Here is a 15,359-nt window from a genome sequence, read left to right as displayed (position 1 = left end):
ATAAAAAATGAAAAAAGCAAGAACAAAGTCGCTTATAAAAAGCGGACATGGCAACACTGACTTACCACGTGATGAGGTTACTCGTCTACATTGATCACCTGACTGGGACTGGGCGCTTTTTCCTCATTATCCGGCAGGTGGCGCACGGTTACATCACATTAACAGACACAGCTGTACCTGTATGCAAGAAAAGTAGGCCCATATGAGTTGTGTGGGTCCCTGCTGCCTTGCCGAGTTCTCTAGTAAAACTGCCGAACTCTCTCTACTCTAGTAAAGTTAAAGTATTATGAACTTATCAAATGAGAGTAATTTTAATTATATTTTAGGTTATCTTTAATACATAGTCAAGGTAAGACTGCCCTTTGGTAAATCTGTGTCTGCTCCAAAGTGGCAGTGCCGCATAAATGCGCTACTACAATATGACCCAGCTCGAAGTAGCTTTAAACTTTGCCATTTTCATGACAGAATATACATTTGAATTTAAATTTCATATTCACATTCATCATTTCATGTTTCTGTTTACATTCTTTACATGATTTCTGAAAACAGACAACAGCTAAAATCTTAGCTGAAGGATTTTTTTTTCTTTATAAAGTTGAAATGTGCATATCATTTTAATTCAGTATGGGGCTAAATAGGTTAATGCTGTGTTATAAGTCTGGCGCTCAAGCTACTCTTTCATCAGACAGAACTGTGTGTCTGTACATCTCTGAATCATTAAGTGGTTTCATAAATCGTCTGAGATTGTCTGTAAATTCTTATTTGACAGGTGGTGGAATTAAATTTTAATGACGAGCATTTAAGAGACTAAGCAGAAAGCTGGATTCATTCTGAATATTTACACCAATGTGAGGTGAGTGTCTTCTTTTGATCTCTTACTCAACAGGGATAAGAGATATACAGAAATGTTTGTAACGGGGGTGAATCAGAGGATATTTCAGTTTACATTTCAGAATGTAAAAGTGATTTATAAAAATCTAATTGATAGATCATTTGAACAATCATAATGCACATATAGGCCTATAGGTACATGTAACTTATGGAGATGCTCAGCAGTAAGTATATTTAAAAAGTTACTTTTGATGTATCTATTTAAGGACTTAACTTTTTCTCATCTCTTTTCTCATGGAAGCATTTTGTTCAAAACCTACTGGCAGTTTGAAAAGCAGAATCCAGGTTTTTTGTAAGATGTTAGGTTGTCAGGTTGCAAATCTCCATTTACAGAGAAAGAGAGAGAGAGAGAGATAACATTTTGCTTCTGTAAATATGTCTAATCCCTCATCTTTTTTTCCCCCTCTTTTCTAGTTTATATACTTACATACATTAGTAATTCATTCTGCACTACATGCTTAATACTTTTTTATATTATTATTACTATTATTATTCTTTTTTTTCTGTTAATACATATATGCACTATTTGTAAGCAGCCCAGCTGCAATTGCTTTGGCAATACAAATGTATAGTTTTTGTCATGCCAATAAAGCACACTTGAATTGAGAGAGAGAGAGAGAATGAGAGAGAAAGAAAGAAAGAAACTAAGTCTGATATATTTACTTTTCCATTATAAAATCTGTATATATATTCCAGAACAGCTTTTCTGGGAGCTCTCATGATGTTTCTGTTGGTGGTGGCCATCTGTCTTCTGCTGAGCTCTTTTCAAGCCCAGAGTCGTTATATTGAGGTAAGAACAGACATGTCACTAATAGGTTAAATGAACTGTGAACTTTTTTATTTAGGGGATTCTAACCATCATATGTTCAAAATGTTTATGCGTAAACAGGACATCTTTGAAAAGAGCTCTGAAGAGATTGGTAAGAAATTATTTTCAGTAATATGACTAATTGCCATGTGCAGTATAATTAAAATCTTTATATTTTACTGTTTTATTAATGCTTCAATAAACTAACACCGGTTCTCAGATAACAACAGTGGACAAAATGATATATCAGTGACAGCTGTAATTGAAAGGACCAACAGACATGCAGGTAAGTAGACATGCTATTTATAAAATGTGTTTTATTATTATTATTTTTTTTATTTCAGCAGCTCAATAAAGAGAGGACATTGATCAACAATAAAGAGAGGAAAGAAAGGAAATAATATTATTAACTATCCTTGATGAGGCACAAGCTCATTATGATGTTCCCAGAATTAGCATGTTGAGTGAATTTCTGTGCTTTATGCCATACAGGACAGGGACTGAATGAGCCCTCAATCATGTTTGGAGACATCGCTGTAGCAGCAGGCTTAGAAATTGCTGGTCCATGCACAGCTCGTGGGTGCAAATGGCAAAGAAGCAAAAACGGACAAGTCCTTGTGCCCTATGTCATCTCTGATGAATACTGTGAGTGATGGCTCTTAGCTCACTTAAAACCTTGTACTACATCATAACTGTTCAAGCCATTTTTAATATCTGAACTCTCCAACAGCCTCCCGGGAGAAGGATGTAATTTTTCAAGGCTTGAGATCTTTTGAAAAATCGACCTGCATTCGCTTCATGCCTCGCACAAATCAGAGGGACTATATCAACATAGAGTCTAATTCAGGGTAAAAATCAAGATTTTCATTTATAACACAATTGCTGTTGCTCTATATTTGTGCTTAAAGTCCCCCTGTGGTGAAAATCCAGTTTTTAATGTTGTTCATATGTCTATCTGGTGTTTTTACAATGCTTTAAAGGGTTAGTTCACCCAAAAAATGAAAATTCTGTCATTAATTACTCACCCTCATGCCATTCCACACCCGTAAGACCTTCGTTGATCTTCGGAACGCAAATTGAGATATTTTTGTTGAAATCTGATGGCTCCGTGAGGCCTGCATAGGGAGGGTACTAAAAACATATTTAAATCAGTTCATGTGCGTACAGTGGTTCAATATTAATATTATGAAGCGTCGAGAATATTTTTGGTGCGCCAAAAAAACCAAAATAACGACTTATTTAGTGATGGCCGATTTAAAAACACTGCTTCAGGAAGCTTCGGAGCATAATGAATCAGCGTGTCGAATCAGCGGTTCGGAGCGCCAAAGTCACGTGATTTCAGCAGTTTGGCAGTTTGACACGCGATCTGAATCATGATTCGACACGCTGATTCATTATGCTCCGAAGCTTCATGAAGCAGTGTTTTGAAATCGGCCATCACTATATAAGTTGTTATTTTGTTTTTTTTGGCGCACCAAAAATATTCTCGTCGCTTTATAATATTAATATTGAACCACTGTACTCACATGAACTGATTTAAATATGTTTTTAGTACCTTTATGGATCTTGAGAGAGGAAATGTCATTGCTCCCTATGCAGGCCTCACGGAGCCATCGGATTTCAACAAAAATATCTCAATTTGCGTTCCGAAGATTAACAAAGGTCTTACGGGTGTGGAATGGCATGAGGGTGAGTAATAAATGACATTATTTTCATTTTTGGGTGAACTAACCCTTTAAGACAAACCATGGGCAAATTCACAAGTCAACACTATTGCTGAGTATTTACGCATTAAACCAAAGACAGTCTCAAACCCGCGGTTTGAAATCACTGGTGTTTATGACGTCACAAACTAACCAATCACGTCAATGTGCCAGCGGGCTTTAGCATATGAGTTTCAAAAGAAGGTTATCCTGGTACACCAACAGTCAAAAGTTTGGAAACATTACTATTTTTAATGTTTTTGAACGAAGTCTCTTATGCTCATTAAGGCTGCATTTATTTAATAATAAATACAGAAAAAACAATAATATTGTGAAATATTATTATAATTTAAAATTGTTTTTTTTTTCTTTTAATATACTTTAAAATATAATTTATTTCTGTGATGCAAAGCTGAATTTTCAGCATCATTACTCCAGTCTTCAGTGTCACATGATCCTTCAGAAATCATTTTAATATGCTGATTTGATACTCAGTTATTATCAATGTTGAAAATGTTCTGTTGCTTAATATTTTTTTGGAACCTGTGATACTTTTTTCAGGATTCATTGATAAATAAACGGTTAAAAAGAACAGCATTTATTCAAAATATAAATCTTTTCTAACAATATAAATCAATATAAATCACTTTTTATCAATTTAACACATCCGTGCTGAATAAAAGTATTAATTTCTTTCAAAAAAAAAGAAAGAAAAAAAAAATTACTGACCCCAAACTTTTGAACGGTAGTGCATATTGTTACAAAAGATTTCTATTTTAAATAAATGCTGATATGTTTTAACTTTTTATTCATCAAAGAATCCTGAAAAAGTACCACAGGTTATAAAATAATATTAAGCAGCACAACTGTTTCCAACATTGATAATAAATCAGCATATTACAATGATTTCTGAAGGATCATGTGACACTAAAGACTGGAGTAATGATGCTGACAATTCAGCTTTGCACCACAGTAAATAAATTATATTTTATAGTATATTAAAATAGAAAACGATAATTTTAAATTGTAATAATATTTCACAATATTATTGTTTTTTCTGTATTTATTATGAAATAAATGCAGCCTTAATTTGCATACGAGACTTCGTTCAAAAACATTAAAATAGTAATGTAACCAAACTTTTGACTGGTAGTGTATATTTTTCTGTTGAGATGAGAAATCGTGTAGATTTAGAAATATAGTATGGTGTATAATGCATATTACGATGTTATGATGAACTATATGCCTTTTCTCCACAGACGTTCTGAGTCGTTCAAAGCGTTTCTAAGGATACTGATTGTTAGAATGGCTTGTGTAGCATTAGCAACACATTATTAGCTGTTTGATAACATAATCAAGCAAAACGCTAATCGTAATAATTACCGTTATGTGTCCGACATTGTAAAAAGCGATACAACTGTGCAGTGTTTACCTCAGTAAGTTGGCAGAGTGGATCGTCTGAGCTCGTGCGAGTGAGTGGAGGCGGGGCTAATTATCATATTCATAGGACCATGTATATTAAATGAGGCAAGGGTGTAGAGTTACATTCAAGCTATTTTAAGGCATTAAGATGTTTTTTTTCAAGGAAAAAACGTTTAAATATGTAATTTTGGTGATCAAAGATAAGTTTTAAGGGATAAAATTATTGACTACAGGGGGAATTTAAAAATTTACTGTATTATAAATTGGAGCTTTGTATTCATTTTTAATTAAGATTTAAGATGTATTTAAACTTGCAGACTTATTTACTGATAGACTCAACACAATATTGTTTAAAATGCAAATGTTACATGAAATCAAATTATTATGCTAGCCTACAACTGTCTAGCGCAGGAACAATGGCCACATGCTTTGTACCCCTCAGATCAAATCTGTTTAGAGTACTGAGAATGGCTAATGTTCACATGGGTTTAAAACCAGAAAATTAGCAATGATGCTTTTGGAGTCGATCAATGAGTTAAAATCAACTACATTTAATTGAACAAAAGCTTTACATAGTATGATTTTATGTCAGTAATGTAAATGTTAAGGCTGCATGGTGTGGTGAATTGGGTGAAGCTCTAGGTTTTGTAATCAGAAGTTTGCTGCTGGTTAATACGTAAAAGGAGGCATGAGCAAGATACATACTGTAAATACAGGTTCCTTCAGGAGAACTGTACTCATACTGAATTCTATAAGTAATGTTTGAATTCTTCCATTATGTGTTATCCATAGGTGCTACTCTTTTGTTGGCCGTCGCATCGGAGGTCAGACTGTGTCTCTGGACCGTGCTGGATGCATCTCCCTGAATATAGTGCAGCATGAGCTGCTTCACACACTGGGCTTTCACCATGAACACAACCGCAGTGATCGTGACAATCATGTCCAAATCCTTTTTAAAAACATCTTTCCTGGTACATCTGATTGGTACACTGGTTGTGTTCTAAACCCTTTACACTGTAGTTGCAAATCTTCTCAATGAGTGTGGAGAAGCTTTTGCTGTTAAATGCAGCTAAAAGTCACTAAAGTTTGTGCTATGGAGTTTTTAAGCAGAAATAGGAGATTAGAGTATTTACTGATTTTTAATATGACTGAATATTGTTCCTTTTTGGTTGCTATTCACTGTAATAGGGCAGGAGCAAAACTTTGACAAAATCAAGACTAACAACCTGGAGACTGCCTATGACTACAACTCTGTAATGCACTATGGAAGGCAAGTTTTTCTGCAGTTTATACCCCAAAAACAGCTGAAAAACTGGTTGTAACAAGTGTGCCTCTGGAATGTGTTTGATACTGGAGTGTGTGTGTATTTGTGTGGTTTCAGGTTTGCCTTCTCCAAGAACAGAGAGCCAACCATCATCCCTATTCCTGACAGTAGCGTGTCTATTGGCCGAGCTGAGAAGATGAGTTCAAATGATATTCTGCGTGTTAACAGACTCTACTGCAGTCCTGCCTTCTCTTATTAATTCATTTAAAACAATAACATTTTGAAAGCTTTGTCATCACAGGATGAAATTGCTGTCTGCTTTGAATAACATTGATAAGGAAATGCATGTATAGTTTGTATGTATACATGTTTCTTTTTTCAGAATGGAACAAAAATTTGTCTTTGTGTTATCAAACTTGGAAAACTTTGAAAAATGACAATTTCAGTATTCAATGGAGGACTAAATACTTTACAGATTCAGTTTATGTGATGTGATTAGCATCATTTTATAAACCCTTAGAGTTGAGGCTGTTTTTAATGCACAGTTTTTAAATCATTTGAGGGTTGCAACTTTTAGGTAGTTTGGCATAGAGATGGAATGTTCTAAACACACAACTGAATAAAAGAAATACATAACAATGCTCTTTGTCTATCTTATAGTTTGTGTGTCAGCAATCAGCCTTCTCCTATATTGAAAGGTTTGCTCAAGGTCCTCTTCTTTTGAAATGAGGGTCTGTTAAATGGTGAAATTTTTGTGTTTCAGATTTCAGATTATTATGTACAACTGTAAAGTTTGTGCAAGGCATCTTTTGAAATATTTCCACATCCTCTTTAGGAAGAAAAATGTTTGCTTCTCATCACTTGACTCAACATCTGGTTAACAACCATAAACATAAACACTTCCTCTTTGTAAACCAGGTTTGTGGTCTGCTGTGGGGAGGTATTGCAGTTTGAAAAGGCTAATTTTGTTTGAAAAAGTTTCCCAACAGCTTACAACATAAAGATATGAAGAATAATGGTTGATTGTGTTTCTGTCTTAATAAAAATCTACATTTACCTTTAGAATTATACAGTTAAAGACCCAAAAGACCAGATTTGATGAATGAAGACCCGGAGTCAGAGTTTAAAAAAATAAATTGAAGAAAATTTTAATAAAGAATAGTTTGCAGTTTCATCAGCAGAAGCCAGCTTCAGGTCTCACAAGGAGTTCATAGGCCACTCTGCGTACATTCACATTTCCACAACAATTATACTCTAACAGAGACCACTAACTACGTCATTACTTAGGTTAAACGATTCTGATTGGCTAAGAAAAATAGACAAGATTAGGAATCTTCCACACATGGACAGATAGTCAGAAGCATATCTCCATTCGTCAGGATGCTGACGAGGGGACCCTGGATTTAGGTACTGGATGTCCTGTTGGGTCATGACATGGCGTCTTCAGGTCTCTGGCCGAATTCCAGCTGTCCATTGATACCAATACAGGACCTACACACAGAACAACACATGAAACAACACATGATTCACAACTTCTTCAAGGCTGAAGTTGACCCAGGCACCAACTATAAGTTTCTCAAAACATACTGATAAGTTGTACTTTTCTCTCAGTGAGAGGTACAGACAATATTCAAAATTATTTTCTAGTGTTTGAAAAGGAAAATAAATGCTTTAACATAAGTTGAAGAAGTCATTCAAATAATTTAATATTTAGAAAGATAAATGTTAATTAATAACTCAAAATATATGAATTGAAGCGGCAGTGGATTCCAGAATCCACCCCTTCAACCTATAGAAATAATTAGTAGTAATGGAGTTATAATCGCAGTGTTTATCCAAGAGTGGATATTTATTTAAAAGTATATAAATAAATAAATAAATATTATTTTACTCTTATTTCACTCCATTACAAACACCACTGTGTATCATTTCTCACAGACAAGGAATGTGTATATATTTTGTATTTTTAAGATAACATATACAAAATTACATGTATTATATTAATAATAATAAAATATATTAATTGTATAATTGGCTATAATAAACTTTAATACACTCACCGGTTATTTTGTTAGGTACACTGTCTAACTGATCATTAACACAAACATCTAATCAGGCAATCACATGGCAGCAAATGGACATAGTCGAGACGATATGCTGAAGTTCAAACTGTGCATCAGAATGGGGAAGAAAGGTGACTTAAGTGACTTTGAATGTGGCATGGTTGTTGGTACCAGATGGGCTGGTCTGAGTAATTCAGAAACTGCTGATCTACTGGGATTTGCACGCACAACCATCTCTAGGTGTAACACAGTTCGTATGATGGGGGAAGAAGGAGGCGGGAACCGGCGAACATTCAAACAATAAACTTTAATAAAATAAACAAAGAACAAAACGAAAGTAATGCCGGCAGACCCTCGCGGACGTCTGCCGGCCACACAAACATAATAAAACAAAATAAAGTCCAGGCCTGGTCCTCTCTCGTCCTTCACTATCGTCGCTCCTCCTTTTATGCTTCCGGAGCTCCTCCGTGAGAGACTCGAGGCCGGTGCGCCTCACAGGTGGAGCTCGTTAACCCTCGCGTCACCGGCCTCGCGCCGTTCCCTCACGGCTCTCGCCCGCCCTGCTCGTCACATACCCCCATCGCCCCTCGCAGGCCGGGGGGTACTCCCGAGACTGCGCTCTACTCCCCCCCGGGGCCTGTCTCGGCGGCCGCAGCACCTGGGGGTAAGGACAGACGAGACGAGAGAAAGGAGACGGAAGCAAGGGGAGCGACAGAACGAGAGAGGGAAGAGAGGAAAAAAAAAAAAAAAAATCTTGATCCGGTTCCCTGACACACTGCCGCTCGGTCCTCAGCCCGCCGAGAGGCTCTTCCTCGCGGTGCCATGCGATGGCACTGGACGCTCGGTGGACGGCCCGATCCTCGACCGCCTCCTGGCGGCCGGCGATGGCTCCTCCGGCTGAGGGCAGCCGGCAGCGAATCCGCCGTTCCCTGCTCCTCCCCTTCATGGCGGATGGTAGCAGGCTCCGGCCCACGGCAAACGACGGCATTCCTCCGCTCCCTCCAGGACGGCAGCCACCCCACCTCGTCCCAGGAGCACGGCATCCGGGTCTCCGTCCCACCTTTCACAAGGCTCCAGTACCACCGCCTCGGGCAGCCTCTCGCGGTCTTCACTCCCGCGCTGCCCGAACTCCGCAGCACCGCGATCCCCCTCAGCAGCGAGGGCTCTCCGACAGCATGTCCCTCCTTCCTCCCGGGTTTCGGCACCAATGTAACACAGTTCGAGTGATGGGGGAAGAAGGAGGCGGGAACCGGCGAACATTCAAACAATAAACTTTAATAAAATAAACAAAGAACAAAACGAAAGTAATGCCGGCAGACCCTCGCGGACGTCTGCCGGCCACACAAACATAATAAAACAAAATAAAGTCCAGGCCTGGTCCTCTCTCGTCCTTCACTATCGTCGCTCCTCCTTTTATGCTTCCGGAGCTCCTCCGTGAGAGACTCGAGGCCGGTGCGCCTCACAGGTGGAGCTCGTTAACCCTCGCGTCACCGGCCTCGCGCCGTTCCCTCACGGCTCTCGCCCGCCCTGCTCGTCACACTAGGGTTTACAGATAATAGTCCGAAAAAGAATATCTAGCAGTTCTGTGGGCGAAAATGCCTCGTTGATGCCAGAGGTCAGAGGAGAACGGCCAGTTGAGCTGATAGAAAGTCAACAATAACACAAATAATGATTTGTTACAACTGGGGTCTGCAGAAAAGAATCTCTGAACACACAACACGTCAAACCTTGAAGCAGATGGGAGACCACACGGTGTTCCACTCCTGTCAGATAAAAACAGGAAACTGAGGCCACAATTGGAAAAACGTTGCCTGGTCTGATGAGTCTCGATTACTGCTGCAACATTTTAGATGATCAGAATTTGGCGTTAACTACATGAAAACAATGAGTTCACTATACTCAAATATCCTCCACAATCACCAATCTCAAATCACTGACAAATCTGCAGCAACTGTACGATGCTATCATGTCAATATGGACCAAAATCTTTGAGGAATGTTTCCAGCACCTTGTTTAATCTATGCCACAAAGAATCAAGGCAATTCTGAAGGCAAAATGGGTTCAAACCCAGTACAAGCAAGGTGTACCTAAAAATGATTTGGGCTTTGTAAGGGTAGAATTATAGATTAATTCTATAAATAAAATCAATTGGTTTATTATACATGCATTAAAAAATATAGTCTCATAAATTGTCAAGAAGGCTATTCAACATTTTAGGAGCCATGTAGGAAAAGGCTCTATCTCTTCTTGTGGACTGGCAGACATCAACCTTAAAAGAATGATTTACAACATTACAGCACAAATAAAAATCATTCATTCAAAACTGAATTACTCATTTAAGCGCTTGCACAAACACAAGCACATTTCTGGAAGGAAGTTAAGGCATCACAAGGAAGTTACGGCTTTCAGAAGAGTATATAACTGTCAGCTGAAAGTTCTCAGAAAGCTCTCATCATGTACTTGTTGGTGGTCATCTCTCTACTGCTGAGCTCTGTTCCTGCTCAGAGTCGTACTATTCAGGTGAGAACAGTATCAATAGTATCTATCCTGATACCCAGTATCAACAGTCAACAATATCCGACATGGAAAATTATAGCATCAGCATCTTCCTAATGGGAGCGGCTTTTCATTTTTACCAATTGGTTTCTAATATACGTGTTTAAAATTCTTAAACAGGATTTAATTGAAAATATCTCCGGGCAGACTGGTAAGACGCACAGAAAAAAACCCTAAAAAGACTAACATGTAATTTTGCAGTGTTTTATTAATAATCTACTGATTCATATATCAGGTGACATCACTGAGAAAGATGACATACCAGTGTCAACTATAATTGAAACCAACAAAAATGCAGGTACGAGTTTGAAGGCTATAAGTTGATGGTGTAGGCACATCTTTTGTGAAGCAGTTCATGGCAAATTCCTCAACTCGTTTTATCATTTAAAACAATTATATCACCAGAATCAACATACTGAATTGTTGTGCATTATACTATACCACGCAGGACAGGAACTGGATGAGCCTTTGATCAAGTTTGGAGACATTGCCGTAGCAAGCGGGCTCGAGAATGCAGATCCATGTACTGCTCGTGGGTGCAAATGGGATAGAAGCAGAGATGGAAAGGTCTATGTGCCCTACGTCATCTCCAACCAGTACTGTAAGTGGCGATGTTCACTAAATTTGATATCATCTCATCAGTGTCACATGTTCTGTTCAACAGTCTATTTCTTCCACAGCTCCAGCTGAAGTAAATGTGATTAAAAGAGGTATGCAGTCTTTTGCGGCGGTTTCCTGCATTCGATTCGTACCTCATCAAGGGCAGAGGAACTTTCTCCGCATACAGTCTCATTCTGGGTAAACCTATCAAGGATCCTTTCTATCCAGTTTCTGTGTATATGGTAAATGTGCTTTCCCTTTACGTAAATGTACAACCTGATGTGTTATGTGGTCGACAGATGCTATTCATATTTGGGCCGCCAAAGTGAAGGACAGGTTGTTTCTCTCCAGCGCCCTGGATGTGTCCTATCACTATATCGTTCAGCACGAACTCCTTCATGCTCTCGGGTTTCATCATGAACAGAACCGCAGTGACCGTGACAAACACATCCGAATACTTTATGAAAACATCTATCCTGGTATTTTTGTTTAGAATTCTTAAGATATACTGGGAAAAAAAGATTTTATGTACATTTTTACTTAGGTTTACAAACATGTAAATATGTATTTAAAATATATAATATACATATGAATATAAATAGTATATTGTATAAAATGAAAAGTAATAAGTATGAATATAAAGAAGCGATTAAGAAGACTGCAGAAGATAAAGTTAAAAAAGATGATAAAATCGAACAAACAATAAGAAAACAAAATGCATAAAACAGGGCATATTACATTTAGTCACAATTGCATGTCCTGTAGTCTAGATTAAACTTCACTGTGTTTTTACCAGATTTACAATTACAGTCCTTAATATTTTCCTGTGCACTGTAACAGCAATGCAGTACAATTTCAATAAAGCAGACACCAACAATCTGGGTACCCCCTATGACTACAACTCTGTGATGCACTATCAAAGGTAAGCGTTCTTGTAGTTCAGTGAAAAAAAAAAAAGAAGAAAAAAAAAAAAAAAAAAAAAAAAAATATATATATATATATATATCATGTGCTAAAAACATAGTAAACAATGTTTACTGTTGTTTCTTTATGTGTGTGGTTTTAGGGACGCTTTCTCCTGGAATAATTTGCCAACCATGATTCCCATTCCTAACAGTAATGTTGTGATTGGTAACACTCAACAAATGAGCCCCAATGACATCCTACGCATTAACAGACTCTACTGCAGTACGTTCAGCTTTTCCTGTCATTTGAATAAAAATCCATTCCATTCTGAAAACTCCACCTTAGACCACTAGGCTAAGCATGTCAAGCAGGCTGGTGGTCTTAATAATTATTGTCTTTCATTTCATATTCTTTACTTTTTTTTTCTTCTTTTTTTCAGGTTAAGAAAAGTGCTGATGGGCTGTATGAAGAATGTGTTTGTTCATCCTTTTTTTCCTAGCATTCTTTTTTAAGCTTTCCTTTTTGCACATCACAGTGTCAAGTGATTTTACTTGTTCTATTATTATGCATCCTAAAATCAGATGCCTCTCAGAACATAAAAGATAATAAGATAATGATATTAATGATAATAAAAGATAATAATGTTCCAGTATCAGATGCTTGTGACAAATCAACAAAAGGAGCAAAATGTTCTTTAGAACGAGATGTTGCTTAAAAAACAAAAACAAAAAAAAAAAAAACACACACCCATATGATTGATGGCTTCTGTGGCAGGATTAGTTTTTATAACAGCTTGTCTTTTTTCCTTGTTTTGGCAATCCTTTTTCAGTAGTAAAGCTGATGAATGCAATAAACAGTGTTTTTGTCTTGATATTAACATCAAATGAATGATTTCTGAAGGATCATGTGACTGAAGAGGAATGGCTGCTGAAAATTCAGCTTTGCATCACAGGAATAAATTACATTTCAAAATATATTAGAAGAAACAGTTATTTTAAATTGTAATAATATTTCACAATACTAGCTGTTTTTACTGTATTTTTGATCAATATTAAATAAATGAAATGCTGCCATGGTGAGCATAAGAGACTTTTTAAAAAAAGTAATTATTCCAGACTTGTACAGTGTACATCAGTTAAATTACTTATACTACAGTACATTAACCATAATAACTGTAATGTTTTCAATACACAGAGCAATATCACACTTTTCAGAAAATAGCAGCAGCATTTTTAGATTACATAAATCTAAAATCTACATCAAAGAAAACTTTCAACAATACAGCTACATGATTCTGTAATTATCTGAGAAATGCACACACACTTCTACATACCCTTATGGAAAGAAAATATATTTCCCTATATATGAATGATCAATATATTACATGATTTAACAGTATATTTGAAAATATACAGAAAAATATATTGCGTAAATATATTACAATATATTGAATAATACATAAGGAATTGCTGCTTTTCATATATTGAAAAATATGTGATAATATATTTACTAATATATCATAATGTATGTAATTTTATATTCAGTAATATACTTCATAATATATGAATTTATATGTGATCAAATATGGTACTGCATGTATAATATATTGCAGATATATTTACTCATGCAGTATAAACACATAAAGTACAATATATAATGGAACACATTTCTTAAATTTCATAATTTACATTTTAAATGTTCCGTATTTTCAAATTAGTTAACAAAAGCACATCCGCATGTACTAAAACTTCTACCAAAGAGACTATTGCTGTGCTATAACATGCACAACCATTACTTTTCAAACAAAGTTATTATAGTTATTATAGTTAACCTCAGGCTATACTCTTCAGCACAGTGGTAACCCCAATAACTCACACATACCAGAAAACCTTTTAAATTCCAAAATAATACAACTTTAAACACTAACAGATCTCCCCCTATATCAATATTGAGCAAAACACATGAAATAGCACTCAATTTTAACATTTACTCTCCTTTAACAGTCAGAAGCAAAGCATGCTGGGAACTAGAAGTCTATTGTAACCACTGATTGTAATTCATTCCATGAATGTGTGTATATATGTGTGTACAATACATTCACATTTATATGGGAACAGGTATGTGCAATATATGTACACAATAAAGGATAAAACTTTATGAATGTAATGCTATTTTTGTCTTCATTTATAAATATTTTATATGTATTAATATATAGCCATACATGGTCAATGCATATATTGCAGTATATTGAAAAATATAAGCACTAGTTTCCCATATATTGAAATGTATTATGTAATATATCGCATTATTTTGCAGTATATTCCCATATATTTTTGTTCCGTAAGGGTACCCAGATAGCATCAATGATCGAAATAATGTTGAATCAATGTTAATGTGTCAACGTTAACTGCATTGAATCAATATCTCTTTTGCACCCTCAATTAATGTTGAATCAATGTTGAAATTTCAACAAAAAATCAATGGTAATGGCATTGAATCAGTTACAATGTGATGTTGGTTCAACATCATGCTTACACTCTCAGAAAATGAAACACAACTACAACTGACTTAAAGCTACACAGCCTGAAATCAACCGAAGATAAAAGAAGACAATCAGTCTCTCAAGATCTCAGCAGAAGTTCTTTTGAGAATTAACAGAGTTTTAGATTTTGATGTTTTATTGAAAATGTTTGGTCACCATTATGGTGGTCAGTGGTTCCTTTAGTTGGGTAGTTTGACTCTTGGTTTTTTATGTGAGTTTGTGGTCTTTGTTACAGTGTTTACCAAGGTGCATTATTTATTTCAAAGAAAATAGTATTCATCATCATAAAGCAAAGTCACTTAGTAATTGTACTCCTGAGCAAAAGTGCATGTCCATTATTTCTTCTGATGGCCTTGTAGATTTTTTGAGTCCCACTAGTTTTTTAAATTCATTTGAGCTGATTATTATGTTGGGTTTAATGGATTCAGTTGTTAAGCTGAAGCCTACTACTTCTGCTCTTGATATTGTTCCTACCCAATTTTTAAAATTGGTATTTGATAGTGTTGGGGACTGGATTTTAGAAATTATAAATAAGAGCCTTCTTTCTGGATCTGTTCCAGTTTTTTGTAAACACGCTATGGCAAAACCTCTGTTGAAAAAGCCA

At 36.3% G+C, this 15,359-nt stretch overlaps 1 protein-coding gene, 2 long non-coding RNA genes and 1 pseudogene across 3 annotated transcripts in view; 2 read left to right on the top strand and 2 right to left on the bottom strand.

Annotated features, from left to right (window-relative positions):
- The first annotated feature begins 138 nt into the window (after nucleotides 1-138).
- c6ast1 (six-cysteine containing astacin protease 1) lies at nucleotides 139-13,067 on the top strand. The gene is made up of 11 exons (XM_051901653.1): nucleotides 139-349; nucleotides 770-853; nucleotides 1,588-1,681; nucleotides 1,781-1,811; nucleotides 1,920-1,985; nucleotides 2,192-2,344; nucleotides 2,430-2,547; nucleotides 5,617-5,795; nucleotides 6,013-6,094; nucleotides 6,206-6,327; nucleotides 12,653-13,067. Exons 3-11 carry the CDS (start codon nucleotides 1,610-1,612, stop codon nucleotides 12,655-12,657), a joined length of 828 nt encoding a protein of 275 aa, XP_051757613.1. The 5' UTR covers nucleotides 139-349; nucleotides 770-853; nucleotides 1,588-1,609; the 3' UTR covers nucleotides 12,658-13,067.
- On the bottom strand, nucleotides 7,211-10,298 carry LOC127516790 (uncharacterized). The gene is made up of 2 exons (XR_007931082.1): nucleotides 8,149-10,298; nucleotides 7,211-7,579 (listed from the first exon to the last, which is right to left on the bottom strand). It is a non-coding gene; the product is annotated as an uncharacterized LOC127516790 (long non-coding RNA).
- On the top strand, nucleotides 10,483-13,067 carry LOC127516786 (low choriolytic enzyme-like; annotated as a pseudogene).
- The window catches only part of LOC127516791 (uncharacterized), a 35,435-nt gene continuing 32,996 nt past the window's right edge, over nucleotides 12,921-15,359 (bottom strand). The window contains exon 5 of the long non-coding RNA XR_007931083.1: nucleotides 12,921-13,302. This is a non-coding gene — a long non-coding RNA (uncharacterized LOC127516791). The remainder of the gene's footprint in view (nucleotides 13,303-15,359) is intronic.

The sequence above is a fragment of the Ctenopharyngodon idella genome, chromosome 7 (assembly GCF_019924925.1).
Source record: "Ctenopharyngodon idella isolate HZGC_01 chromosome 7, HZGC01, whole genome shotgun sequence".
Lineage (NCBI taxonomy): Eukaryota > Metazoa > Chordata > Actinopteri > Cypriniformes > Xenocyprididae > Ctenopharyngodon > Ctenopharyngodon idella.
The sequence above is the reverse complement of the archived record's forward strand: the minus strand, read 5'-3'. Positions and strand labels throughout refer to the sequence as shown.